Raw genomic sequence first — 27328 nt, 5'->3', positions numbered from 1 at the left:
ACCCCCCCCCCCCCCCACCCCCCCCCCCCCCCACCCCCCCCCCCCCCCACCCCCCCCCCCCCCCACCCCCCCCCCCCCCCACCCCCCCCCCCCCCCACCCCCCCCCCCCCCCACCCCCCCCCCCCCCCACCCCCCCCCCCCCCCACCCCCCCCCCCCCCCACCCCCCCCCCCCCCCACCCCCCCCCCCCCCCACCCCCCCCCCCCCCCACCCCCCCCCCCCCCCACCCCCCCCCCCCCCCACCCCCCCCCCCCCCCACCCCCCCCCCCCCCCACCCCCCCCCCCCCCCACCCCCCCCCCCCCCCACCCCCCCCCCCCCCCACCCCCCCCCCCCCCCACCCCCCCCCCCCCCCACCCCCCCCCCCCCCCACCCCCCCCCCCCCCCACCCCCCCCCCCCCCCACCCCCCCCCCCCCCCACCCCCCCCCCCCCCCACCCCCCCCCCCCCCCACCCCCCCCCCCCCCCACCCCCCCCCCCCCCCACCCCCCCCCCCCCCCACCCCCCCCCCCCCCCACCCCCCCCCCCCCCCACCCCCCCCCCCCCCCACCCCCCCCCCCCCCCACCCCCCCCCCCCCCCACCCCCCCCCCCCCCCACCCCCCCCCCCCCCCACCCCCCCCCCCCCCCACCCCCCCCCCCCCCCACCCCCCCCCCCCCCCACCCCCCCCCCCCCCCACCCCCCCCCCCCCCCACCCCCCCCCCCCCCCACCCCCCCCCCCCCCCACCCCCCCCCCCCCCCACCCCCCCCCCCCCCCACCCCCCCCCCCCCCCACCCCCCCCCCCCCCCACCCCCCCCCCCCCCCACCCCCCCCCCCCCCCACCCCCCCCCCCCCCCACCCCCCCCCCCCCCCACCCCCCCCCCCCCCCACCCCCCCCCCCCCCCACCCCCCCCCCCCCCCACCCCCCCCCCCCCCCACCCCCCCCCCCCCCCACCCCCCCCCCCCCCCACCCCCCCCCCCCCCCACCCCCCCCCCCCCCCACCCCCCCCCCCCCCCACCCCCCCCCCCCCCCACCCCCCCCCCCCCCCACCCCCCCCCCCCCCCACCCCCCCCCCCCCCCACCCCCCCCCCCCCCCACCCCCCCCCCCCCCCACCCCCCCCCCCCCCCACCCCCCCCCCCCCCCACCCCCCCCCCCCCCCACCCCCCCCCCCCCCCACCCCCCCCCCCCCCCACCCCCCCCCCCCCCCACCCCCCCCCCCCCCCACCCCCCCCCCCCCCCACCCCCCCCCCCCCCCACCCCCCCCCCCCCCCACCCCCCCCCCCCCCCACCCCCCCCCCCCCCCACCCCCCCCCCCCCCCACCCCCCCCCCCCCCCACCCCCCCCCCCCCCCACCCCCCCCCCCCCCCACCCCCCCCCCCCCCCACCCCCCCCCCCCCCCACCCCCCCCCCCCCCCACCCCCCCCCCCCCCCACCCCCCCCCCCCCCCACCCCCCCCCCCCCCCACCCCCCCCCCCCCCCACCCCCCCCCCCCCCCACCCCCCCCCCCCCCCACCCCCCCCCCCCCCCACCCCCCCCCCCCCCCACCCCCCCCCCCCCCCACCCCCCCCCCCCCCCACCCCCCCCCCCCCCCACCCCCCCCCCCCCCCACCCCCCCCCCCCCCCACCCCCCCCCCCCCCCACCCCCCCCCCCCCCCACCCCCCCCCCCCCCCACCCCCCCCCCCCCCCACCCCCCCCCCCCCCCACCCCCCCCCCCCCCCACCCCCCCCCCCCCCCACCCCCCCCCCCCCCCACCCCCCCCCCCCCCCACCCCCCCCCCCCCCCACCCCCCCCCCCCCCCACCCCCCCCCCCCCCCACCCCCCCCCCCCCCCACCCCCCCCCCCCCCCACCCCCCCCCCCCCCCACCCCCCCCCCCCCCCACCCCCCCCCCCCCCCACCCCCCCCCCCCCCCACCCCCCCCCCCCCCCACCCCCCCCCCCCCCCACCCCCCCCCCCCCCCACCCCCCCCCCCCCCCACCCCCCCCCCCCCCCACCCCCCCCCCCCCCCACCCCCCCCCCCCCCCACCCCCCCCCCCCCCCACCCCCCCCCCCCCCCACCCCCCCCCCCCCCCACCCCCCCCCCCCCCCACCCCCCCCCCCCCCCACCCCCCCCCCCCCCCACCCCCCCCCCCCCCCACCCCCCCCCCCCCCCACCCCCCCCCCCCCCCACCCCCCCCCCCCCCCACCCCCCCCCCCCCCCACCCCCCCCCCCCCCCACCCCCCCCCCCCCCCACCCCCCCCCCCCCCCACCCCCCCCCCCCCCCACCCCCCCCCCCCCCCACCCCCCCCCCCCCCCACCCCCCCCCCAAGGCACTCCAGATGTTATGGACTACAATTCCCATCAGCCCCTGCCAGCATGGCCAATTGACCATGCTGGCAGGGGCTGATGGGAAATGTACTCCATAACATCTGGAGTGCCAAAGGTTCGCCACCATGGATCTATGTAGTTCTGCATCTTCTCTCACATAGTAGCTTACCTGGTGTGTATACGCTTCTGCGTCCTTAAAAGGAGGACACCCCTTTGGTCAGAGTATATACACTTGTGGGCTGTTTGGTTAACAGGCCAAGAACAGGGCATAGAGGCCAAGACCTTTTCCTGATGTTGCTTCCTGGCACTGGTATTTAGAAGTCTGCCTCTGAATGTGGAGGTTCCCTTTAGTCACTATGGATGGTAGGCTCTGATAGACTTATCCTCCATGGATCTATCTAATCCCCATTAAAAATAACTGGGGGAATGGGTTGTTGGATGTAGCAATGTCTAATGTGGAAAGGAACTGAGAAGAAGACCAGCAGGAGGTGAGCAAGTGGTCAGCTAGACAATGCTGTAAGATTAGTGACCCCTCCATCCTTTTGTGTCACCTCTTATTTGTCCTTAGACTGATACTCTTAGGCCTAATATCCTGCTTCTTCTTGGAAGTTAGTTGCAGAAACTGGTGGAGTCTGCACAGCACAAATATAATGTCTTTAGGACATTATAAAAAGTGTTTTGAGGAAGAACTTCACACAGCTCTCTTCTCCAAAATGAGTTCAGCCTATTCTATTTCTCTCAACCCACATTTTTCAAAAATTGCTAAATTAGCGATCTTCCCCCCCAACCTGGGTTGAAGACGATTCCTGGCTGTTGAGCAAACACCACCAGGCAGGAAATGCTTTATTTTCCCCACCCAAACCCCTTATTTTTATTTCCACCACTCATACCCATCATTTTGTGTGCTGGAGCAGATTCTCCGTGGAGATTCCCCATGGAGGTTTCTTCTGCTTGCAGCTCATCGGTTTGCCATTTCGCTGTAAAAAGTAGATGAATTAACTTTGTTTAGCCTAGTGATCTCTTGTTATTTTCCTTTTTTTCTTTTGAGGGGGATGTCTGCAAAGCTATGGCAACATTATTAGGGAAACTGTGTTGCGTAGCTTCACAGACATCCCCCTCAAAACAGAAAAAAAGGATAAAGACGTGCATAGGATCACTGGGATCACTGGGCAAAACAAACTTTGAGGTGCTGTGTGGTTTCTGGGCTGTATATATGCCGGTGAGTAAAGGTCAATAGGTGAGGGCATCTGAATAGGGGTGGCCTGGTAAGTGAGTAACAATGAAGTGTACAGATCACTCCTATTCAGATGCCCTCACCTATTGACCTTTACTCACAGATATATATACTCCACTTGCTTTCCTTTCCTACTATCAGATCCTCTGAAGATGCCAGCCACAGATGCAGGCGAAACGTCAGGAGAGATTGCTGCTAGACACGGCCATACAGCCCGGAAACCACACAGCACCCCAGTGATTTCGGCCGTGAAAGCCTTCAACAGTACATTAAAACAAACTTTATTAATTGACTCTTTTTAGCGAAATAGCAAATGGGCACTCCCCCATTTTTCAGGTACACTAAAATACATATATTGAGGCAGAAGTAAACTTAAACAGTAACATATTTATTTAACACAGAAAAGATGGTAAAAGAAGAAATATTATCTTGGAGATGGATTTGGATGAGGCAAATACCTATCCACAAGAAAGCTTTGCACAGAGACTTATAATTTTGAACCAAGATTACTTGGTACAGTTTATCTTATATGTTTCAACGATGTTCCACAGCAATTAATATTCACCAGATAAAACCTCTGCACATCTGAGCACAATGTCCTTTTGCGGACTGGCTATCTGTTTGTTGTTGTTTTTTTACTGAGGCTTGTTTCATTTTCTTTTGTTACATAAATTTGTTTTTTATGGTTATCTTGTTCTTGATGTTCTAACATTTCAATTTTGGGTACAAATGTAGGATATAATTTTAGGATATAATTGTTTAAAAGTGTTTTGCCATGTAACTGCAGTCCCTCTTTGTTGAAAAGTTGAAGAGTCACCACCCCCTCCAGTTAATAGGATGATCCAGGGTCCCCAGCCTTTTTAAACCAGTGGACACATTTGTTGTTCTGACATGGCACTGTTGATACCATGGCTGCCGCAGGAGGTGGAACAAGCCACAAAATTATTGTCACAGCTTAACTTCAGTAACACAGTATAGATCCTTGTGTTGTGGTAGCTGCTGATGCAAAGCAATATTTTTTAAAAATCTGGACAGCCAAGCAAATCTCCAAATACCAATCAGGACCTTGCTGGATTAAAAAAGCAACTTATTCCCGCCCTTTTTCTAATAACACTTGGCGGGCCCCAGAAAAAGTGTCAGTAGGCGCCATAACACCCATGGGCACCATACTGGGGACACTTGAGATAATCTAACAAGCTGCCCAGTGACCAATTTGAAATATTAGACAGGTTAAAGTGTGTAGTTAGGAAAGTTGCAAACAAGCTCCCAGGTGTATTGAGCATATTTGCTGTTTGTTGCTCACAGAGTCCTAAGGGCATGAGCCTCTGGTGTGTGAAATGCTTTTTTAAAACTGTAACTAAACTTATATTCCCAGCAGGCAAAATCTAGTAAGTTTCTGTAGTAACACTATAAGCTCCTCCAGCCATAATTGTCCAAAAGTAAATCATAGACAGGGAGCTGGGCAGGATGTTAGGCAACTTCCTTATACGTAAGTTGTGATGCAAGTTCCAAACAAAAGATGAATACTGCCAAAGTCTTATTCTGTCATTGTTTTCAATAGAGGATCTGCAAAAGTCTATGGTTCCCAACCTTCATATTAGAGTACAGCGCGATGTTCAGCTACTCTCACATCCTGGACACATTGTTAACTGCTTCTATTTAAAAATTTTTTGCCAGAGACAGAATTGGTCACTTTACCATTCTGGAATTTATTACTTCAAAATCCTCTCTCATGTCCTTCTCCTTTAGTAATATGCAACATCAAATTTGTTCAGTGATGTATGACTACACCTGCATTCAGTGGAAAAAGAAAAACTAGTGGAAAATGCATACACAATGAGAGAGCTGAGGTATGTGGCATGGACATGAAAATGGGACACACTCTCGATTACTCTTTCAATAGGCATAGGTTCTCTGATATTTTGTTGCATCATAACTCCAATATTTCAAACGTCTTTCCAGAGCAACCAGGCAGTCATCCGACATTCACAGAAAGAATATTTCCCACCTCTAGGCCATGTCAGTCACAAGCATTGCAGGGGTCTACAGTTGAAAACCATCTTTATGAAAAGTAGCCAACCCTTTTCTCCTTGGTTCTAATCTGGAAAACTCAATCATCCATCTGAGTAGCAGAGGCTTATCTGGTGAGCCAGAAGTATTTCTGCACTCCTACATTCCTGCTGGGTGACCGTGGGCTAGTCACAGTTCTTTGGAACTCTCTCAGCCCAACCTATCTCACAAGGTGTCTGTTGTGGGGAGAGGAGCTTGTAAGATCTGCAAAAAGATCTCCAGATCTGCAAAAGAATGTCCTATATCTAAACATGGGTCAATTCTCTGGCAGTACTGATCCACATGGGGCCCAGGTTCAACTTTAGATATAGGATATATTATTCACAACAAATCAAAAACCTAGAAAATCAAAAGCAAGACAGTTGATCTAAATACCAAATAAGCTATAAGTTTTTATTACAAAGTATAACAAAATCTATTAACATGAATTAGAGTCAATTAAACCATTAACCCCTCAACTGTAGATGCTATGTTGCCCTTAATACCATATTTTATTTAATCTCTCCATGTGATTAACTCTTTGTGAAGCTGTTAACATATATACACTTCTTCAATGTTATTTACCTACTAGTACGTATAATGTAACATTTCTTGTTTCTAATTTTTAGCAAATGTTTATCTAGCAGTGGGTTGTGGAATGGTATGGTAAAACCCAAACCTGTCAGACCTCAAAATACAGGCAGGGCTAGTACTTGGATGGGAGACTACCAAGCAGTGGCATAGCTTCCATGGGGCAGGGTGGGGACAGGCGTCCCGGGTGGATGCCGTTGAAGTCACGTGGGGGTGGAAAATCGCCTCTCCTCCTTCCCCCCTCACCCCACGTGGCCAGGCCTGGCAGTGGCCACTGTGCACCCCCCTGCCCAGCCCTGCCCCACCAGGGCCCGCTGCCTGCTAAGTTAAGTAGGGTGTGTGGGAACAGGTGGTGCGGGGGGGGGGAACAGCACAGGGGCCCATAAGGGGGCGGAAAACTCGGAGTCTGTGTCGGGCTCCCTTTTCCCTAGCTAAGCCCCTGCTTCCAAGGAAGACTTTGCAGAGGAAGGGAAAACCACCCCTGCTTCTCACTTGTCTTGATTACCACAAGTCAAATGTGAACAGATAGTCCCCATTTTCCATACATGTACATCTTGACCTCAAATTTTAACTTCTACTCCAAATTGGGAAAGCTCTGCTGATGGTTGGGTGTTGCTGCATTAATTGGGATAATTGTGCTTTGGTTTAGTACTGCTAGTATTTGCTTAGAATAATAATCCCTCCCCCAACTATTGTACCAAATCACTTTTTAAATCAAATCTCAGTTATCCTTTTCCCACAGCCACCTCTTTAGGTAAAAGATGCTGATTTGTCACACCCTGCACAAACACGCAGTCTAATTCCCCATGTTAATCTGAATGTAAGTTCACATGTTTGGGTAGGTGTGGAAACACGGCTGCGCTCCTTCAGAGTTTCAATCTTGGAAGTACATTGGTCTTTATTTGTAAATATAAAAATCAGATATGGCATAGTTACTGTATGTTTACACCAATTTACGTGTGACTATCATAGCCTCGTGAGTAAAAATAATTCCCCATAGTCACCTCACAGAAGGTATCAGAATTTGAATTACTAACAAAGGCCCTAGCAAAATGACAGAGTCATGAAGAGCAAACCTTCTGCATTTTGGTTCCTGTTCTTGCTGACCACTATTGGCAGTGCCATGACATTTCACAAATACAGCCATCTACCGTGTTGCCACATGGATAATCATTCCAAGCACCATCTGTTTTCATCATGCCACAGTCCTCGCCCGTGTCATGATCATCAGGTTGAAAAAGTGACCAGTGGCTGTGGAAGAAAAGTGATGGAAGTGTCAGTAAAAGTCCCGTGAAGGTGTTTTTACACAAAATTTGGTGAGCATACATGCCTAGCTGTGTAGAAATGCCCTTCACTTTGGGCTACATCCCTCTATTGGGAGTTTGAGGGCTGCAAAACCTCCACATTCATCCCAAGAACTGAACTTATGCAGTTCTTTCATTATTAATTGCAATAATTATACAGCAGCTGTTCCATAATTATTCCACTGAATATGAAAATGAAACAGATTCCCCATCTAAACATCCTGAAATGAAAAGAATCATGATTTTCTTTCATTTTGTTTTGGTTTGATTAGTTATTGTAATTTCTGTTTCTACTGGTTTCACTTTTACAAAGCAGGTAGTATTTTACTAAAAGGGTACTATGGCACTATGTTCCTTAGGAGGGAAACAGGTTTCTGGTTTTCTTGGCTGACTGAAAGCTGTAGCTACTAGGATTATATATATTCAAATTCTGAAGGATGTAAGGCCTTTCCCTTTCCTTTTAGTGCCTGGCCTCATGCGCCAAATTTTGCCTTGCAAACTAAATTCCGCACTTGCATGCAGCTCTCCAAAACGTATCCCCCCATCCAAGCAAATGTACCTCAAGGTTCTCCTGCCTTGTTACCTTACCCTCCTCGAACCCTCAAATGCCCTTCTCTTATCAGTCTACCTCTTCCTCATGCTACTGGTCTTCAAGCTAAGTGGCTGCCATGCTATCAGTGTTACTGTCCAGAATCTTCCCATAGACTTCAGTGCAAAACATAGGTGTCTTTCATTGACTCAGAGATGTGTGTGTGGTGGGTAGGGCTTTATTCTATCTATCTGAAATTTTGTGATATGGATGTCCTTGGGAATATTACTTAATTTTGTTGATTTTTGTTAATTTTACTTAATTTTCCCACTTATTTTTGTCCAATGTGGATGGAAAACCATGAAGTCATAGACTTGAGAAAAGATGGGGAAAATAAACAATAATAAAACAAAAGCATGTGAAAAACAATGTGTGAAAAAAACAGTGAAAAACAGCCTCTTCCAGACTACCCAGCAATTCTGCCTCAGAGAATCTCTAGGGGAGGAGCCAAGGTCAGTGACTGAGGAGGATCAGAGTGACCAGAAGAGCCCAAAACTGCAGAGCCACTTGTAGAGGATGCCTTGCCAGAACCTGCAAGGGAAACCTCTTCACCAGCCCTGGAGATAGTCTCCAGGCTTCTGCCATGCAGGACTCAAACTCAGCCCTGTATCCTTCTAGGTTGTCTTCTAGTCTGCAGGAATTCTAGTGGTGAAGAGGCAGGGCTGAAGTGACACAAGGAGGCGAAATGTCAGGCTCGTTGCATGCAAGCATCGGGGTACAGCGGTGCGCTAATGGTGAGTCCTTGCAGAATCTTGGCCAGTGTGTAGTGCTACCTAAGGAACCGTAATACCTGTCGGCTACACAGCTGTATTCAGTTACATCCCAGCCTACAAGCTGGGACCTGGAAAGGCAGTTTAGATTAACTGGTTCATAAAGCCACAATCTTTGGCATCTAGATCTGGCTCTAGTCCCTCCCAATTCCAGACTCTAATGTCTCCCATATCTTTACTTTTCCCTGAAGCCTAGACTCTACTTAGTGAGACTTTGCAAAGTCCTTACTCTTGGAGAGACAAGTCAAAGCCTGAGGTAAGAAAATAATCCCTTTTGGAATTAATAATAATAAACTCCCATAAACAAATCTAACAGATAATACAAAAAGGAAAAGAATGGGTTTTCTTATTATGGGTTTATAAAATTATTAAAGAGAAGCTTAGCCTAGGTATATCACCTTTCATCTTTCAGTTGATACTAGATTAGGCAAAAACATCAGGTAACTTATTTTATCTGAGGCTGCCTAAATATTTCTTTGGGTGGCAGATTATCAGTAATACCAACTTAATATGCCAGTAGTAATGAGTCAACTTTCCTGACCAAAACCCCCAGTCTATCCCTAACTTGATTGTTTTTGTTTGGAGTATCTATTTGGATATCTACGGTGCATTGCTTTCTTTAGTAGTCACTTGTAACTCAATTAAAATCATTTGGATATAGAATTTGGACAGGATAATTTGGATGCAAACTAACAAAGGAATTATTTTTTCTGAATTTGCAGGAAGCCTGCAATAATTGCTCTGTAGTGGGGGAACTAATTCATCTCACTCCAGGGCACTGAGTATATCATTCTTTAGCAATGAAATGGGTTCTTAGTTCCCTATCCCAAGAGCTTTTATTAAAAGGGTGCTAAGAGATACATGCACACATTAGTATACCATCAGGACCCACTACCCCCTCCCTCCTCCTTCTAGGAGGATTAGGTTCAGGTGGGACGCCATCTTGAATATAATAACTGCTGTTTTTATTGTAACTATGGATGCTTATGATGATTTTATATGATTTTATGTTGTACACCGCCCAGAGCCCTCCGGGGATGGGGCGGTATATTAAATTAAATAAAATAAATAAATAAATAATATACTTACCGATATGTTAGAGGACTACCATCCAGCCAGACAAAGTTACCTTCACTTTTCATATCGTTTAGACCAATCCAGTACCAAGAGGCTTTTTTATTTGAATCGAGAAACGTCTGAAACATGAACCCATTTACATTATTTGACTGAACTGTAAGTCAGTCAGGTACAATCTGTACCTGACCTCTTGGATGCAGTGTTAATATTTTTGTACTAGGAAGGAGACCACAGCTTTCTATGAATTACATGGATTACGGATATGTGCTTTATCTTGGGCTGCCCTTGAAGACACCTTGGAAACTGCAGCTGATTCCGGATGTTGAAGCTGAATGCTGTCAAAGGCCAGACCATGGGAACATGTCTAATTTTTTTTTAAAAACCTACATTGGCTGACAGCAGGAGTAGATTGGCCATTAAGGCTACCTTAAAAAATCCCAATGAGCCAAAGACTGGGGGGGGGGGGGAAGGTGGCTGTATTCAACTTACCAGAGCCACCACTGCAGTGAGCTGCAGCAGGCCCTTGAAGCCACATCTCCAATGAGCCAATGGTCCTCGCAATCTGCAGTGCAGGAAAGTCACTGCTGCAAGTAAGCCAGCTATCCCAACCCTGGATGAGTTGCTGCCATTGCATTTCCAGAAGCATGCAGGTTGGTAAAAGAATGGCAAAAGGAAAACTACAATGGATGAGTCAACTATCTCCCAAGCACAGTGCCCTCCAGTTCTTCACTAATGTTTGTAATGAATTTTCACATTTCACACAATTTAGTTCTTGTCTCTGCTAGTCAGTATTAATTTCTTTACCAATGAAGCATATCCTGTCCTTTCTTAAGGCAACAAGCTTCATGTGGGTTTACAGCATCATCCCCTTCACTTGTACACAGTCAGCTCACAGTCAACACATACTGACCCTGGACAGTCTGTCCTGCAGTGACAGGATTCTTGTAAAGTGTATGCAGAACCCCAAGGAACCCTGAAATACACCAGTTCTCTTTCTCCATGTGTTTATGTCTTTCAATTCCATCAATGGAGGGAGAAGCAGGATGTACATATTTTCAATTAAATATCTATCATGATTATAAATTTTTTGGCAGAATACAACAACAGGTAAAACAAATAATTCCTAATAAGGAATAGCTCAAAGCCTCACTAATTATGTTTAAACTATATCTAACAGGTGCATGTGGCATTTCCACAAAACACGGTTTACGTAGCTATCGCAATGGCACTGACGTACCATATTTTCAACATTAAAAATATGCTTTGAGGACTCAAGAAATGCAATAGCTCTGCCACAAAACAGCTTGGTTGTGGGGAAATTAACAGGTTGGGCTCAACAAAAGGAAAACATGCTCATTTATTGCAGAACCTTGTTGAATTACCTGCTCAATGTCGTCGTTGATAGAAACCAAGTAGCCATCTCGATCCTCACAGAACTTTTTAGCTGAAGACCAGTGCATCGCCTGTTCATGAAAATAGTAGCATTTCCCTCTGTCCATCAGCCAACCCTCTGGACACATCTTGCAGGCTGAGGCTACAAATGAATTGCAGAGAAAGTATATAAAGCAATCATCAATAGATCTAATTCACGACGTGGCCTAATCTGTACACCCAGAGATTAGAGCCATAAACAGACAAGACAAATCTTTCTACAAATCTGAAAAAATCCCAAGTTTGTGGGAAAATCTGAATTTTAAAAAATGGAAATAATAAAATAATAGAAACAACATTTGTACCATTAAGAAATGAATTACATCTTAGTGGCTGTTTTGGGTGTTGCTAGGTAACCACAACATTATTGCCCACCTGAAAACCTTGGTTTCTATCATTAAAAGAAGGGGGGGGGGGAGGTAGGGTCTTTTCCAGGGATATTTTGGCTTTTGAGAGAGGACTCGGGGGGGGGGGGGTCAAGCCCACATGGAATAACCAGGTGACTTGCTATGATCCAACCTGTGTGATTCTCCCAGGACTGGCTGCTTGCTACTGTTCAACAGCAGTCAGCCCAAAAAAGCTAGTATGATGCAGTGATTAAAGTTTCAGATTAGGACACAGGCAACCCAAATTTGAATTCCCACTCTTCCGTGAAACCTCACTGGCATTAGGCCAGTTACACACATTCAGCCTAATCTATCTCATAGGGTTGATGTGAATGATGAAATGAAAGCCAGGGGAAACATGAAAGCTGCTTTGAGTCCCCATTGCTGGGAAAGATGTGGTATAAATGTAGTAAATAATAAATATAGCTGAAGGGGAGCAGGTAGGAGGGAAGGCAAGAAGGAAGTAGAGAATGTTGAGGATACAGGGGTTGTGAGGAAAAAGGGAAAAGGAAATAGCATGGGGAAAAGGGATGCAGGGGAAACAGAGGAAACTGCAAGTCCTTGTGGGTTGCCACCACACAACTGGGCCAAGGCTGGCAGCCAGAACTGTCCAACTTGGTCTTAGCTTTCCCAGGGAGAGGCTGTTAGGGGAGGGGAAAGGGGAAAACAGGAGATCAAGTAGAAGTAGGTTGGCCAGAATCAGAGCGAAGGGAAACTGCGCCCTGGGCATCCGCACACCCTGCATCCCTGCTGAAGTGGCGCCCGCTCACGCCCCACCCCAGAACGCCACCAGAACGTCACACCACCGCCACAGTCTGGCCACATCTCCACTGCGGTTCTGCCCAGGGCGTCCCCCCACCCCCGTGGATGCGACACCACTGAGGTCGGCTGGTAGGTGGGAAGGAAAAAAGAAAATAGGAAAAGGAGAGAAGCTATGAGAATTTTCATGGAAGGGAAAGAGGAAATAGTGGGAGATGGGGAAGATAAAATGTTCTCCATGTGTCCTTATGGGTTCCCTGCTTGAGAGTCAGCGTGGTGTAGTTGTCAAGAGCAGGTGGATTCTAATCTGGAGAACTGGGTTTAATTCCCCACTCCTCCACCTGAGTGGCAGAGGCTTATCTGGTAAACCAGATGTGTTTCCGTACTCCTACATTCCTGCTGGGTGACCTTGGGCTAGTCACAGTTCTTTGGAATTCTCTCAGCCCCACCTACCTCACAAGGGACAATTCCCCATGGTCAATTTATCACGTGATATTCATGTGAAAAAGCATGGTTTAAGCAAGGACTCCCCACTGCTTAAGTGCCGAACACAGATTCATCCCGGTTCTGGTGCATGCTCTCCCCATTATCACACATTTTTCAGAAACCTGCATGGAAGTGCAGCTTTTTGAAAAACACATGCTGAAGCTGGTTTGCTGGGTTTGGTGTAGCTGCGTAGTAAAAAAAGTTTTTTAAAAAAGTTCCCGCCCCAACACAACACAACAGTCAATCAGGACGAGGAAAACAGACCTGCTGAGCAGATCACGTGTTCGTGTGAAGTGTTACATTGCTTGAAACCACGATAGACATTGAGGTCTCATGCTGCAGTGGGGAGAAAGAAACAGCAATTAAAAAGGTGCTGTTTCTTTTGGAACCAGGATGTATCTAGTTTAGTTTTCCAGTGGGGATTTGCCCCACGTGTCTGTTCTGAGGAGAGGAAGGCAAAGGAATTTATAAGCCACCTTGAGTCTCCTTACAGGAGAGAAAGGTGGGGTATAAATCCAAACTCCTCCTCCTCCTCCTCCTCCTCCTCCTCTTCTTCTTCTTCATACACAATACTCAGAGAAAGCTGTATATCCTCAGCTTTCATATGCAGCAGACTCTTCTTAAAGTGTTCACTTTCACACTAGGGGTGTGCACTCACTCATCATTCCTTATATCCCCAACTTTTTGAAGCATAGTACCTACTAGTAGGGAAGCAAGCAATGTCTTTAAAGGAACAGCATTTTATTAGTCCATCAGCAAGGAAGTTTAATATAGTCTCTTACCATTTATTTTATGAAGTACACTTGCTAGTTTAAACAGCTCATTCCAGATCTTTCCTTTCTCAGATTGTAAATCACGCAATTCGGTGGTCACTAGGAATAATATTTTGACGGAAAATCAAATAGAAGGTGAAATTGGTTTGATGCAATTGGTATCCAGTGCAATTGGTATCCAGTGCAAGAGTTATTCCAAAATAAGATTTCCACATTTTTTCATTACTTTGTAGACTAGCTAATTAGGACTTAAGTCTCACTTTTTCACTGAGGGCCAAATTAATGCAAAAACACCAGATCTACAAATTGGTCTCCAACATTTTTTTGAAACCGTCAGTAGTATTGGAAGAGTGGGGTTGAGATCTGTGATATATATAGAAGTACAAGTACATTTTCCCACCCACCCGATCCCTGTATTTTGAAAATTTTTGTTGTTATTACTATCATCATAGCCATTTGCGGATTGCGCATGGGGGGGGTGTGATCCGCTGGCAGGGGGAGCTCCCTGTTATTACACCTCCTTAAGAGGCAGGGGTGGAGCAAGTCCACGGTTGGAATGCCCTGCGGGGGGCTAAGAAGCTTGTGCCCCTAGCGAGGGATGGAGAAGGGGCTCCAGTCATGGGCACTTCGCCGGTCTGGTATGTCTCACTCCAACCTTCCGCTTGGTTACATTCCTCCAGCAGGCAGGCTGGAAGAATTGTTTTCTTCTGGGAACAGCACTCGGGCTGCCCAGATGCTTGGATCACCTCCCATGCTGCGCCAATTTGCTTTCCTGTGCTTTCTGTCAATAAAATTCTTTGGCGATGGCCAGTTTTTATTACCCACACTACATATATTGTCTGGTGTATCATTTTGGGAATTAGGTTACCGAGCAGGAAGGGCCACACCTCCACCTGCAAAGTAAGTTTTTACTTTGTCTGCACATGCACAAACAACACTTTTTAAAAAATCAGGAAGTTAACCCTGCCCCAGTTTTTTAAACCGAATTTCAGATTTTTCTTCAAACTTGGGGAGTACCCCAAGTTTGAAGAATCATTTGTTTGTGGTTAGTGTGCTCCCTACCTGCAGATTTCAATGTCTGCAAGCAGAAGGCGCCCTTCAGACACAGGTTGCTTTCTGACTATCCTGAATATCTCCCAGATAGCCATGTTTTAAGATGTGTTTAAAACTAGAATAAAGGTTCAGGTTCCGTTAAGACTTTTGGTACATCTGTTTGATCTCTAATTCTGAGAACAGACTTTCTGAGATCTGTTTTATGTGTATGCCTACTCCCTACTGTGTGGGAATATTATAGCAAATGGGCTGTGGAATAGGGGCATAAATCTTTGCCTATTCTGTTTCTGGGGTCTCTATTCCTCCTTCCTCATCTCAGGGGTTGTTGTTTGTGCCATAAGTGAATGAAAGGGGGGATATAGACACCACCTCATAGCCCAATCACTGTATGTCTCCATTAATTAAGTAGTTATATTTCAGGCCTAGTTTTTACTGAGGCGATAATCTATTAGGGAGGCTGTGGAGCTTCAAACTTATGATGACAACTCACAGGCCTTAATGTACTTCCACACACACAAAAATTCCCCCTACAAGAATGTTGGCAGTTAAGGCTAAGCAGCAAATTATCTTCCTAACACAGGAAAAAGGTAAAGGTTCCAGGGGAAGTTTACTTTTGGTACAGGGTAGCATTCAGTCATGTGATTCACTACATGCTGTGTAAAATGATAGTCCAGAGCCTGAGAGAATTAGGTCTGATGCTTGAGTTGAACAGTGGACAGAGGCCAATTAAATTCAATGAATACAAGTTTGAATTGGTAGACTGTTTTGGTTCTGTTTTGAATTTTGGCACTGTTTTAGTTTTGTGGTGTTACCAAAGTAAGAGATTAAAAAAGAAAATATTAAAAGTGGCATTGCTTTTAGCAAAGAATGTTAGATTTGGCTTGTTGAATCATCAACTAGTTTATACTTCCTTTCATATCAGAAAAGTCCAGGTATTAAGGCTCCGGTAATAGGAAAACATTCCTACTTTTAATCAGTAAAAGACATAATTAATCAATGACAACTTTTGATCAGCTGAGCACCCCCACCCACAATCTGAATAGCTATAAATCTCTTCTGTTTCAGAAATTTATGAATGAACAGAAACAGCCTGTCTTGCTGAAGATACCCTATGAAATCAGGCAGTTGCTAATAGTCGATCCTTCATATTTGGTGATGACGTTTGTTTCCAACTGTCAGGAAGAAAAAATATTTTCTAAGATATGATCAACTTATAGTAGAACTTTCAGAAGCTGAACAAGCAACTTTTCAGAAATTGACAATCAATAGGTATGGTGAGTTTGAAAACATGGAAATCTGTTTTGACAGTTCATTGATAGCAAAATTAGGTTGTTCACACTAAAGCAGCTTCTAATCTATGCCCATAAGAAAGCCTGTTCCTGAGATTCCTATCCTGAACTATTCAAACTCTTTCCAACAGAAATTAAATCACAAAACCATTCACTAAGGAAGTGATTCTAGGCAAATCTACCTGGAATTGTCTCATTTTATTTTATAAGTCTTCATCCTAGTTAAGTGTTCTTAGGATTGCTGTCTAAGTGCACTTACCTTGCTGTATTTGTTTAGCCTGAGAATCATTCAGTTTCTGCAGGTTGTTATTTATCTGTGATGCTGGAAGAAAACCAAGGATTACCACTGCATTTATCATACCAATCACCAGGTATAGGGAAAAGATATTATTAAATTCTCCACACTCTCTCCAGAAGTGAAAAGCTTTGGAGTAGCTCTACAGGTTTCAATTTTATTTTGATGACCAGTGAACATTTATAGTGTATTTGTAATTTACCTGTGCTACTTGTAAATATTAAAAGAGTGAATGCAGAGTCCTGCTGCAGGCAGAGCAACTGATAATCCTGCAGCCAATTGAACAGAGTGGGCTCCTGATCCTCTATTGAGCAAGGAGTTGGACTACATGGCCTATATGACCCATTCAACTCTATGATCCTATGACTCCTCACTTACAGTACATACACATACATCCAGTTTTCATTGTAGCTCTGTAACCCCTATTCCCGCCCAGGCCCCTGCCACCTGTTCTCTTTTCTCCTACACTGGCAACTGGCTGGGGAAAGAGGGTGGGGTGGGGAGGAGGGAACTGACATTATACCAATGCCACAATGTCTTTTCCAGCACAAACTCAGAAGTGACATTACTGCATCAGCATGGTCTAGGATTCCCCCCCCCCCACGCACACACACATACAAACCCTATTGTTTACACCAGGAATGCCACCGAGTCAATGGTCATTTCCCCACTTGCCTTTTGTTGCGCACTACTCGCTCCAAGTAACGCGGGGTCCAGCGGCACTCCCCACTACCGTAGTGGCAACAATGCAGCCGCCCTGATTCTGCCGCCCTCGCAACCCCTCAACGCGCGTCATTTCTGCCCTTGTTCAGAATGGTGCCTTTTGCAAAACCCCATGCAGAGCACAGGCAGTGGGGAGCATGACTGCGCGCTCAGAAACACCGGCGGTTAACGAAGCCCTTGCTTTTCTTTTCAAAGTGGGGAAATGGCCAATAGCACGACTCCCCCCCCCCCCAATTTTTTTTTCCTCCACAGCAGGAATAACAGGAGATCTGATAAGTGTGTCTTATAACACATCCTGGCAGAGCATAATCTCAAATCTCACACTGTTAGTAAGTTCACACTCAGGAAAAGCTTCTCTGAATTTACCATTAGCTCCCTGAAGAAATGTCATTTATTGACCATGACCATTAAGTTGGCCCTTACAAAAGGTAGTGGTAAACATACTTAATAAAGACTGAGGGGAAAGAGTATTAATTGTCCTTGGGGATGCTGAAAAGAGCGGGAAGAGCAAAGACAGATAGTAGTGAGGATTTCAGGATCATAGTGAAGTCAATACATACCATAGATGGATTGATTAGAATGAAGTATCTCCAGTTTTTTCTCCATCTGGGTATCTGGAAAAGACAGAGTTCACAGTTGATCGGAGGACCTGGTTAAGAATTGATTTTTTTTTTAGCAATGCCATCATGCCTATGCTAAACAGTTATTCTGGGGCATAAGAAGCTGGCTTTCCTTCAAAGGAAAATTTGGTGCACATAACTAGATAGAATATGGGATCACCTTCACATCACATGATGTATTCTCACATCTCAGTGGGCTAGGGAAAATCTACATCTCCTTAATGCAAACCTGTCTAGTAGGCTGAGACTGGATAAACTAATGGGCTTACCTACTCCAGGAATTTGCTATCTGTTGCAGTGAGTTTGGTCACACTTGTGGCTGTGACTACAGATGACAATAGTTGGCTGTGGGCAGAGACCCAAGACCCTCAGGAATTTCAGGCTGCTACCATAAGTCAGGTGGTTTATGAATCAGACCTTATTCACATTTACTTAATGTAAAGTTGCTGATTTTTTTTCTGTGTGAAAATTAGATTTATAGGCCAATAGTAGAGCAAAAGGAGGGGCAATCAGAGTAGAAGGAAAACACCCAGGCGATTATGCACAGCAAGGTTCCCATGACTTCAAAGAGAATTAGCCATGGGGCATGTTCTGCATTATTACCCACACGGTTTCCGGAGGGGCAGGCATTGCCCATCAGCTGACTTTTTGCTTGCACCCGGGGTGTGTGACGTTTTCGCGGGTTCTCTATTCCGCATGCATACTTTAATTTTCAATATATTTAATTTTTATCTTTAATCTTATCAATAGATTGATATATTGATTGATAGATGGATCTATCGACATGAAAAAGGTGAACTATTAAAGAAAAGTCTTGAATTCGGCATCTGTACACTTTGCCCAAACCCTGATTATCTTTTATGGTGGGAAATAAGGGAAGAGTAATGGCAGCGTGTAAACTGCAAAATCACAAAAGGACAACATGAATTGCTGCTTGCTAAGGTCCCTAGGTTCACGATCATCTGGCTGTCTCCCAGTGTGCTGTAAGCCTATTAAGACCTATGGGCTTTCCCTGGTGTAGTCTGGAATCGCCAATTGCTTCTATATAAAACAACGAGGCTGGAGATATCCCAGTTTGTTGATCAAATGCAGGGGAAAATCAGGTGTTTGGACTGATCAACTAGTCTTATTATTTTGATTTTTTTTAGTGTTAGTATCTTTAATATTTTCTTTAATATTTTGCCTTTTTATGTCGATCTATTGAGCTATCAAAAGATTGGTAGTTTGTTATATCAATCTATTGATAACTTTAAAGATTAAAATTAAATATTATATTAAATATTAAAGCATGCATGTGTGATAGAGAACCCACAAAACATTCCCCTCCCCCAGACGCAAGCAAAAAGCCAGCTGATGGTTAATGCCTGCCCTGCTGTGGGTAATAATGCCAAACATGCTCCAAAACAAAGACTCCCCAACCAGTTCTCTTTGAAGTTGCAGGAACCTTGCCGTGCATAATCGGCCTGTATAAACCATTGCAGGGGCGGGGGGGTGTGTGTGTGTCTAATTCCCAAAATGGCTTTGGCCCATTTTATTCCCCTCCACCCGGAATTTCTGCACAATCCCGGGGTGGAGGCACTCCCATGCTAACATAACAGGCAGGAGACACTTTATTTCCCTCCCTCCAACCCGTTCACTTTAGGTGCCGTAAGCTGTCAGGGAGAATCCACCTGCCTGCCATTTTGTGTAGCTTGCCCAGCATCTTGTGGGCAGATTTCTAATGTCCAACAGTGTTCAAAATCCCCCAAACACATTTTCTCCCCATGGCATTGAGTATGACCAAACAGAGCCACACATTCAGTATTGCCCAGCCATTGAAGGGGGGTCCCTTTTTCTTTTCCTTTTTTGTGTTGCACATGTGCGGCTACGTAGGTGCAGCCAATTAGATTGTGGGAAAATTGGCATGGCTGAGGGGGTTCATTTCTGTATGCCTGCACAGCTACGCATGTGTTTCAGGAAATAAAAAGGAAGAAGCATCTCCATGTGAAGGCATGAAAGCAACCGGGATTGTTTCCATGGGCTCCAATTGCTGCCTGAATGGGTGAAGGGCACACATGTGAATGGGAAAAGGAAATCGGTTCCTTTATAACGACCCAAACCCCATTTATTACCATATGCTGTGCAAGAATCCACCCATGCAAGTTATTTCCAGTATCTCTGTTGTAGTCCTTGCAGTAATATAAGCCATGACATTTTGATACTAAGCTATAGACAACCTAGGAAATGTTCTTCCCCTGGTTAGGAAAAAGCCATATTGGACAGGGCTTTGAACATACTCTTCCCCCATAAGTGCATAGTGATCTAGCTGGAAAATGCCACTTCTTTTCATTACTGGTGCCTTTTTCCCCCAAATTTTGTTATTTGGAGTTTGGTAGTGCATGTTTAACTCTTCACAAACACTGCTAGTTGGAACCCACCTTGCAATAACACAAGTCTGTTTGTGCATGGCACTGTGCCAGAGCTAATGTAAGATCAAGTGCTAATTTTTCATTTCCAACCAATTTTGTTACATATTAACTCAAAAGGATATTTCATGCAGTCATTACAGTCCAGCTTGGATGAGTGACATGATTTGGTAAAAGATCATTATTAGAGTGAAGTGGTTGCTGAAGTGTCCTGCTTCTTCCAGGGCCCTTGCACAAGCAGAAATGTTCCATGGAATCCAACTCAGTGTACAAAATGATGAACAAAGCAGTTTTCTGAAAAGTCATAGTTGCAAAAAGGAAAACCTCAGGTTTCAAACATAGAGGAACTGAAATTATATTTGGGGAACTGTTTCATTCATCACTGTTTTAACTGTTTCATTCATCACTGTTTTCTTTCTGCAATTCTCATTCTGCTTTCATTTTGTCATATTACAGAGAGCAGAACTTATTAATATTGGACTCCAAATGGGTGTTATTTGTCCCTTTAAAAACTGGTTCTTACTTAGGGAATAAGAACAAAGTGGAAGATTAGATTACTGCAATACACTCCACATGGGGCTGCCGCTGCCCTGGAAAAATGTACAGAATTTTCAGCTGGTAGAGAATGCTGCAGCCAGGATGTCGACAGGAGTGGGTTGTAAGGACTGTACCATTGCAGCCTTGGCCCATCCACGTTGGATCCCAGTTTGTTTCTAAGCACAATTCAAGGTACTGGTGAGGACTTTCAAAACCCTATTTGGGACCAACTGTCTAATCTTTTGTGAACCTGTCAAAAAAATTACAATGATCTTTAGAGGCTCTGCTTCAGGTGCCCCCACCTTCCCAGGTTGGACGGGTGGCAACTGAGAAGAGGCCGTCTCAGTCATGGCACTAAAGCTCTGGGACTTTCTCCACAGGGAGATTCATCCGTCCCCTTCTGTGGCTGCCTTCAAACAGTGGGCGAAGACTTTTTTGTTCCATTTGGCATTCCTCGATAGTTCCTCCTTCCTAGCCAGTGCTTTAATTGCGGTTTATGTTTTGTATGCATTTTAACTCTTTTTAAAATTGTTTTAATGACATGTTTGGGGGAGTTTTTTTATCATAGATGTTTTTGGTGCCCCTTGAATGGGTAGAAAAGCAGAATACAAGTTTTCTAAATAAATAGTAATGAATAAGTGATGTCGTCTGCCTATGGGTGGAGAATAAGGAGAGCAGACAGAGAAACATTAAATTGTTACCATTTGAAGTCAGCAGAGTTTGATTGCCATGCAGCTGTTCCATTTCCTTAGCCATCTTGGAATCTAAAATAACAATAAATCTAGTTATTATTAAACCCAAGCAGCAGCCTTTTCTCTTACTCCAAGGCACAGCTAGTCTAGTTTAGCTGCAGCAGTTTATGCAAGTGACTTCAATGCTTCCCAATACCACCTGGCTGAAACTGCTTCTGCTGCTCAGGAGCAGCGGAAGGATGGCAAGGGTGATGCTCAAACAGCTAGCAAGAAAGGACTAGCCACTGGATCTACAGGGCAGCAAGTAAAAGTTGTAGATAAGGAACACTTCTTTCCGTTCAGTCTACACTGCTCCTTCTTTTATTTTCTCTATTTCCTTATTCCCCCTCCTTTTAGCTATGCTTTCCTTTGCTTCTCTTTCTATCCTTCTCCTGTGGTTCCTGAATGGACTGTCAGGCACTTACTGCTGGTTTTCCCCTTAGTCGGGGTGATGGTCAGACAGACTTCAGAAACCCTCATCTTCATGGGGGCCATTGCTATCACATTTTCATGTAGCACATTAGATTCCTATAGTAATTCAATATGTCCTGTATTCTCAGTGCATCCACACGCAGACACTGCTTGTACTTGGGGGAGGGATTATCCCCAATTTTGTTTATAAAAATACTTTGTATTTTTCTGCTAATCTAGGAGTTCCCTTGGGTTTGCAGAAATCTGTATTTTAGCGCTGGATGGCCCTGTTGTGTAGATTTTTCATCCATGTAAGGCCACCCTATTGCTATTAGACATATAGATTATATTTTATATTTAAAATTCTGCAGTTTCCATCCCACCCCATGGCCATGCTTTTCCTTTGTGGTTGAGCTTTCAGAATGGAGTGAAGTGTTTTATTCCAAATCCATACATTTTGCACTTATAATGATGATGGTTATGATCCACAGCAGAAGCAGCACAGCATTTGTAATGTAAAGGATTGGTATGGATATTCCTTTCAAAGAACACCTGCAACTCTGCAACAGGGAACCACCTGTGGACAATAAAAATGCATCAGGTAAACAGTATGCTACAATGGGAGTTTAGCATTCACTGGAAATGAGGAGTAATTTCTGCCTGTAATAGTAAAGTGGGATACTCCATGCTGACAAGTTTAGCAATGAAATGAAGCCCCAGGCTTTGTATATTATCAGAATATCCCAGATACACCAAATTAAATGTGGGCTTGACCCTTCCCCCATTAGAACTGGAAGAGCTGAGCATCCTTTCTGCCTTCATGCGAATAAGAATATCAGTCTGTCCATTGCTTCCTTTCACTCATGAGCTAAGGGAAATCAAGGTCAGGGTTTTTATTTATTTAATGATTATGTCTATTTTCTCCCTCCCTTAAAGAGGCTTAAAGTGGCTTTCTGTTCTCTGACTACAGTTTTTCCCCCTGGATCTTTAAGCCATTAGAGCTCCCCCACCTCCCCCAAGTTATTTGAGGCAGTTACTGGGAATCAGAGGGAAAGTGCTTTCTATAGCCCACATTTTTTTTCTTCCTTGTTTTCATAGGGACACAAAGGGCCTTTCCCCACTTCTCCTGCTGCCGCCGTCACTGCGCGCTGCTCTGAGCGCGCGGCATCCCTAGTGCGCGTCTGGGCGCCCCCACGACCCCGTGGTCTGCGCGGGGTCATCCAAAGGCGCTGTTTTTGCCAGCGCCAGGGATGCCGCGCGCTGAGCTGAACAAGAGCGGCAGCGTCGGGGCTGGCTGTGCTGTTGGGCCGCCCCAACATGACGCGGAGGGAGTGCAGTGGGGGACCCCGCTGCCACTTGGGAAGGAGAGTAGCCAAAGAGAGGGCTTAAAATGTAGAAGTGGGGAAAGGGCCAATGACTGTTCAGACATCATGTGAAATCATGGTTTAATCAAACTAGCTAGGGTCAGTATACTTGTTGGCATGCAAGTGGTGGGATTCAAATAATTTAACTACCTATTCCAAACTTCCAGTGGCGGGATTCAAATAATTTAACGACCAGTTTGCTGCCCTAATGACCATTTTAAATTTTAAAAAATATATACCGAAAGGTAGTTTATTATTTCAGTTAATACTTAAATAAGGACAAAAAAGAGGTGCACAACACTAGATTATGTTATAAGAAAGAGTTTTAAAATATTAATGAAAAAAACCTGCTTGAAAAACACAGATCCTCATGATTTTTGCACTAAGTCAACCCAAAATCACCAGCACATCATAACTCCAGCCATTCCCCACAGTAATAACCTATGCCAGATTTCACGACTGCAGATAACTTTAGTAATAGTGGAGGGGAGGGGGAGAGGTGAGGGGGAGGGGACCCGGCATCTGGACATGGCCACCCACCCTAGCAGAAGGAAGGAAGGGGAGGGAGGGGGAGGGATGGCATGCAAAGGAAGGGGAGTGAGTGAGGGGTAGCATACAAGGGGAGGGGAGGGAGGGGTGGCATGCAAGGGAGGGGAGGGAGGGGGCCGGCATCTGGACATGGCCCGCCTACCCTAGCGGAGGAAGGGGGAGGGAGGGGGAGGGGTGGCATGCAAGGGAAGGGGAGGGAGGGGTGGCATGCAAGGGAGGGGAGGGGCATTAGCCACATGTCTGAACAAACAATCACACATCCCACACTTCGTGGTGCCACAGTGGCACAAAAATGTGCTTGAAAAACATGGATCCTCGTGAATCCTCATGATTTTTACACTTAGTCACCCAAAAATCACCTGCACATCACAGCTCATAGCCCTAGACACATGATTTTATTTATTTAATTAATTAATTAATTACATTTATATACTGCCCTCCCCCAGAGGGCTCAGGGCAGTGTCCAACAATCGTATGCAAACATTTAAAACAATCATATGTGACATTTAAATTAAAACAGTCAATCCCCACTAAAAGGAACCATAAATATATAATTTCCATAATTTCAGACGGCATTAAAATACTCCCTCACCCCTAACTCCCTTTTCCCATGATTTTTCCACTTGGTCACCCAAAATCACCTGCACATCACAGCTCATACCCCTAGACACAAGTCTGAACACAATAATCCTGCATCCCATTGTCCTTGCCACCACAGTGGCACAAAAATGTAGTTAAAACACATGCATTTGGTCACCCCAAAATCACTAGCACATCGCAGCTCATGCCCCTAGCAATCCGTGGCACAGCAGTGGCGCAAAACCCTGCTTGGAAAACAAGGATCCTCATGAATCCTCATGATTTTTGCACTAAGTCACCCCCAAATCACCAGCACATCGCAGCTGAAGCCCTGGCCACATGTCATGGTGCCGCAGTGCTTGAAAAACATGGATCCTTGTGGAGCCACATCACACATTCCATGCCACGTGGCACCGCAGTGGTGCTAAAACCTGCCTTGAAAACTGGATCCTCATGATTTTTGCACTAAATCACCCCAAAATCACCACCTCTCAGAACAATGCCAGCTGAGCTAGTGGGAGGGAAGCAAGGGGAGTCTAGGACTGGGGGGAATGGGGTGGCAGGGGGAAGTCCAACTGGCCTTTTGGAGGGAGTGGGGGGAAAGGAAAAAATTGGAATATGCTGCCACAGGAGGTGGTGATGGCCACTAACCTGGATAGCTTTAAAAAGGGCTTGGACAGATTTATGGAGGAGAAGTCGATCTATTCTATGGCTACCAATCTTGATCCTCCTTGATCAGGATTGCAAATGCCTTCGCAGACCATGTGTGTTTTTGTTGTTCAGAACAAGGAGCTAGCACAGTCCCCATGAGGAGTCTTTACACTTTATTCACATGTGAACTGGCCATTGATGATTGCCCCATCAAATAATTATTTGCAAGTGTGAAAAAACCATCATGTACCAAACAAAACCCAAAACCTAGCAGAGGTTTTTGTTTCACCTAAAACCAAGGCCAAAGCTGGGAATGTGCCAGGGCATTCCACTGTCGAACAGCCCTTACTACAAGAAAAGTACATAACTTTAAGGTTGACAATAATGAAGACATTAAAATTGTTAAAGAATTTCTGTTCCTTGGCTCCATTGTCATCCAAAAGGCAGACTGCAACCAAGAAACTGGCAAGAGATTAAGAGTGGGAAGGGCAGCCTTGAAGGAGCTAGAAATGAGCCAGAAGTGTAAGGCTATGTCACTGGAGACCAAGATGAAGATGATTCATGCCACAGTATTCCCATTACTATGTTTGTGTGTGAAAGTTGGATGATAAAGAAAGCTGAAAGGAAGAAATTTAATTAATTAGAAATGTGGTGTTAGAGAAGAGTTTTATGGATAGTGTGGACTTCTAAAATGACAAATAAGCAGGTTCTATCTAGATCAAATAAAGCCTGAATTCTCCTCAGAAGTTAAAATGATTAAAACTGAGGCTATTATACTTTGGTCTCATTATAAGAATACAAGACTCACTGGAAAAGATAATACTGCTAGGATAAATCAAAGGCAGCAAGGAAGAAGTCCTAACGTGAGATGGCTTGAGCAAATAAAGAAAGCCATGGCCCTCAATTTGTAGTACCTGAGCAAGGGTGTTAGTAGGACCTTTTGAAGGTCAGAAGCAACTTGACAGCATATAATACACACAATAAAGTTTTACAGTATTTTATATGATGATATTTATTTCAATAAAGGCTTTCTCATTACCGCCCAGAGCCCTTCGGGGGAGGGGCGGTATAGAAATTTAATAAAACAATAAATAATAAAATCTGCACAGGATTGCTCGTTCTGTCTCACAACTGGGCATTTTTTTCACTAATACCACTGAAGCAAGTATCAGAGTGATATCATACTTCTCCCTAGAGTAAAGCACTTTCCTACCACAGACCTCAAAGAGAAGAACGCTGTACACAGTGTGCACATATTCCAGAGCCTCCCAGTTGGCTCTGAAAAAGGCATTTAAGATCCAGCAAATCAAGTCCTTTCCTCAAAACCCAGCTAAGATGTACCAGTTTGGAAATCCAATCCAGAGCTGTCGGTTACCTGCTTTCCCTGATGTCCTGTCAAACTTGTTGTCTTTGAGCTCAACTTTGAGCTCAGGTTCTTCACACTGCATGTAAACTGGTGCCATTCTTGCCAACCTCTGTGCTTCTCTGCTTTCATCTACTTTAAAAAACCTTGAGAACTATGGAGCTTTTCTCAAGAAGGAAATGAGTACAGCTAGCCTTCCTCTTTTTAGTTTGGAGTTCTGCTGAAGTCACTTCAGCACTGAAATTCTTTGGAACATCATCTAAAGCAGGGTCTCATGCTCTGCATCATCCTCAGTCTGATTCACACAGCAAGAATTCTACGTTTGTCTACCATCATGACATAGGTAGAAGTAACTCAAGATTATATGCCAAGTAGGGGTTGTGGTTCCAAATCAGGCTTAAAATCACAAGAAGTACAATAATATTCAGATTGGTATAATTTCCTCTGGCCGCTTTGGAGGGTGGGTTCTATGGCATCCCTCCTGCTCCTAAATCCCACCCTCCCTAGGGTCCACCACAAAATCTCCAGGAATTTCTATCCAGAGTTGGCAACCCTGTTGCTGGGCTAAAAGAATCAGGTAGAATGCCTATTTTGCTGCAGCATTAATGTGCTTCAGTAGTAGTGTAAGATCCAGTATAATCCTTAGACTCTAAGAGTCAGTGACTGTCAACTAGATCTCAACAAAAGTGGGAAGCAGGATGGTGCACCTCTGCAATAAAAATGGCTAGAGACTTTTTATTCAGAAAATTAAAACTAGAAATTAATTTTTCTTTATTTATTCTGTAATGTACTAACAGCAATTGAAACAGATTTCTACAAGTAGAGAAGTGTTTACAGTATCCTGGATCATCACTCTAGGAGGCATCTTTGTATAGTCTTCTATGTTGGACTTGGAAGCCAGCCCTAATTTTGTCATGGTAATAGCAATTCTTATAGCGACTGTTGTGGTGGTAGAAAGAGCTGTTAAGTCGCAGCTGACCATTATGATGACCCTGTAGGTTTTTCAAGGCAAGAGACATTTGGAA

The 27328-nt window shown here is 46.7% G+C and overlaps 1 protein-coding gene across 1 annotated transcript; it reads right to left on the bottom strand.

The window, feature by feature from the left end:
* Positions 1-5967: 5967 nt before the first annotated feature.
* Positions 5968-26433, bottom strand: LOC125429363 (C-type lectin domain family 4 member G-like). Its single transcript, XM_048490423.1, has 9 exons — positions 26316-26433; positions 22252-22374; positions 21357-21419; positions 17654-17707; positions 16335-16397; positions 13743-13832; positions 11281-11432; positions 9911-10017; positions 5968-7409 (listed from the first exon to the last, which is right to left on the bottom strand). Exons 1-9 carry the CDS (start codon positions 26401-26403, stop codon positions 7268-7270), a joined length of 882 nt encoding a protein of 293 aa, XP_048346380.1. The 5' UTR covers positions 26404-26433; the 3' UTR covers positions 5968-7267.
* Between the last annotated feature and the right edge of the window lie 895 nt (positions 26434-27328).

This window comes from Sphaerodactylus townsendi, linkage group LG03 (genome assembly GCF_021028975.2).
Source record: "Sphaerodactylus townsendi isolate TG3544 linkage group LG03, MPM_Stown_v2.3, whole genome shotgun sequence".
In the NCBI taxonomy this organism is placed as follows: Eukaryota; Metazoa; Chordata; class Lepidosauria; order Squamata; family Sphaerodactylidae; genus Sphaerodactylus; species Sphaerodactylus townsendi.
This window is presented reverse-complemented; position numbering and strand designations above follow the sequence as displayed.

What these genes read in the sequence shown, in the direction of transcription:
- LOC125429363 (XM_048490423.1), bottom strand. Translation starts at nt 26,403, where the DNA reads ATGGCACCAGTTTACATGCAGTGTGAAGAACCTGAGCTCAAAGTTGAG. An exon ending in AACTCTGCTGACTTCAAATG is followed by an intron (nt 17,708 to 21,356) that starts GTAACAATTTAA and finishes TGTCTTTTCCAG; the next exon opens with ATACCCAGATGGAGAAAAAA. An exon ending in TGTACTTCATAAAATAAATG is followed by an intron (nt 11,433 to 13,742) that starts GTAAGAGACTAT and finishes ATTCATTTGTAG; the next exon opens with CCTCAGCCTGCAAGATGTGT.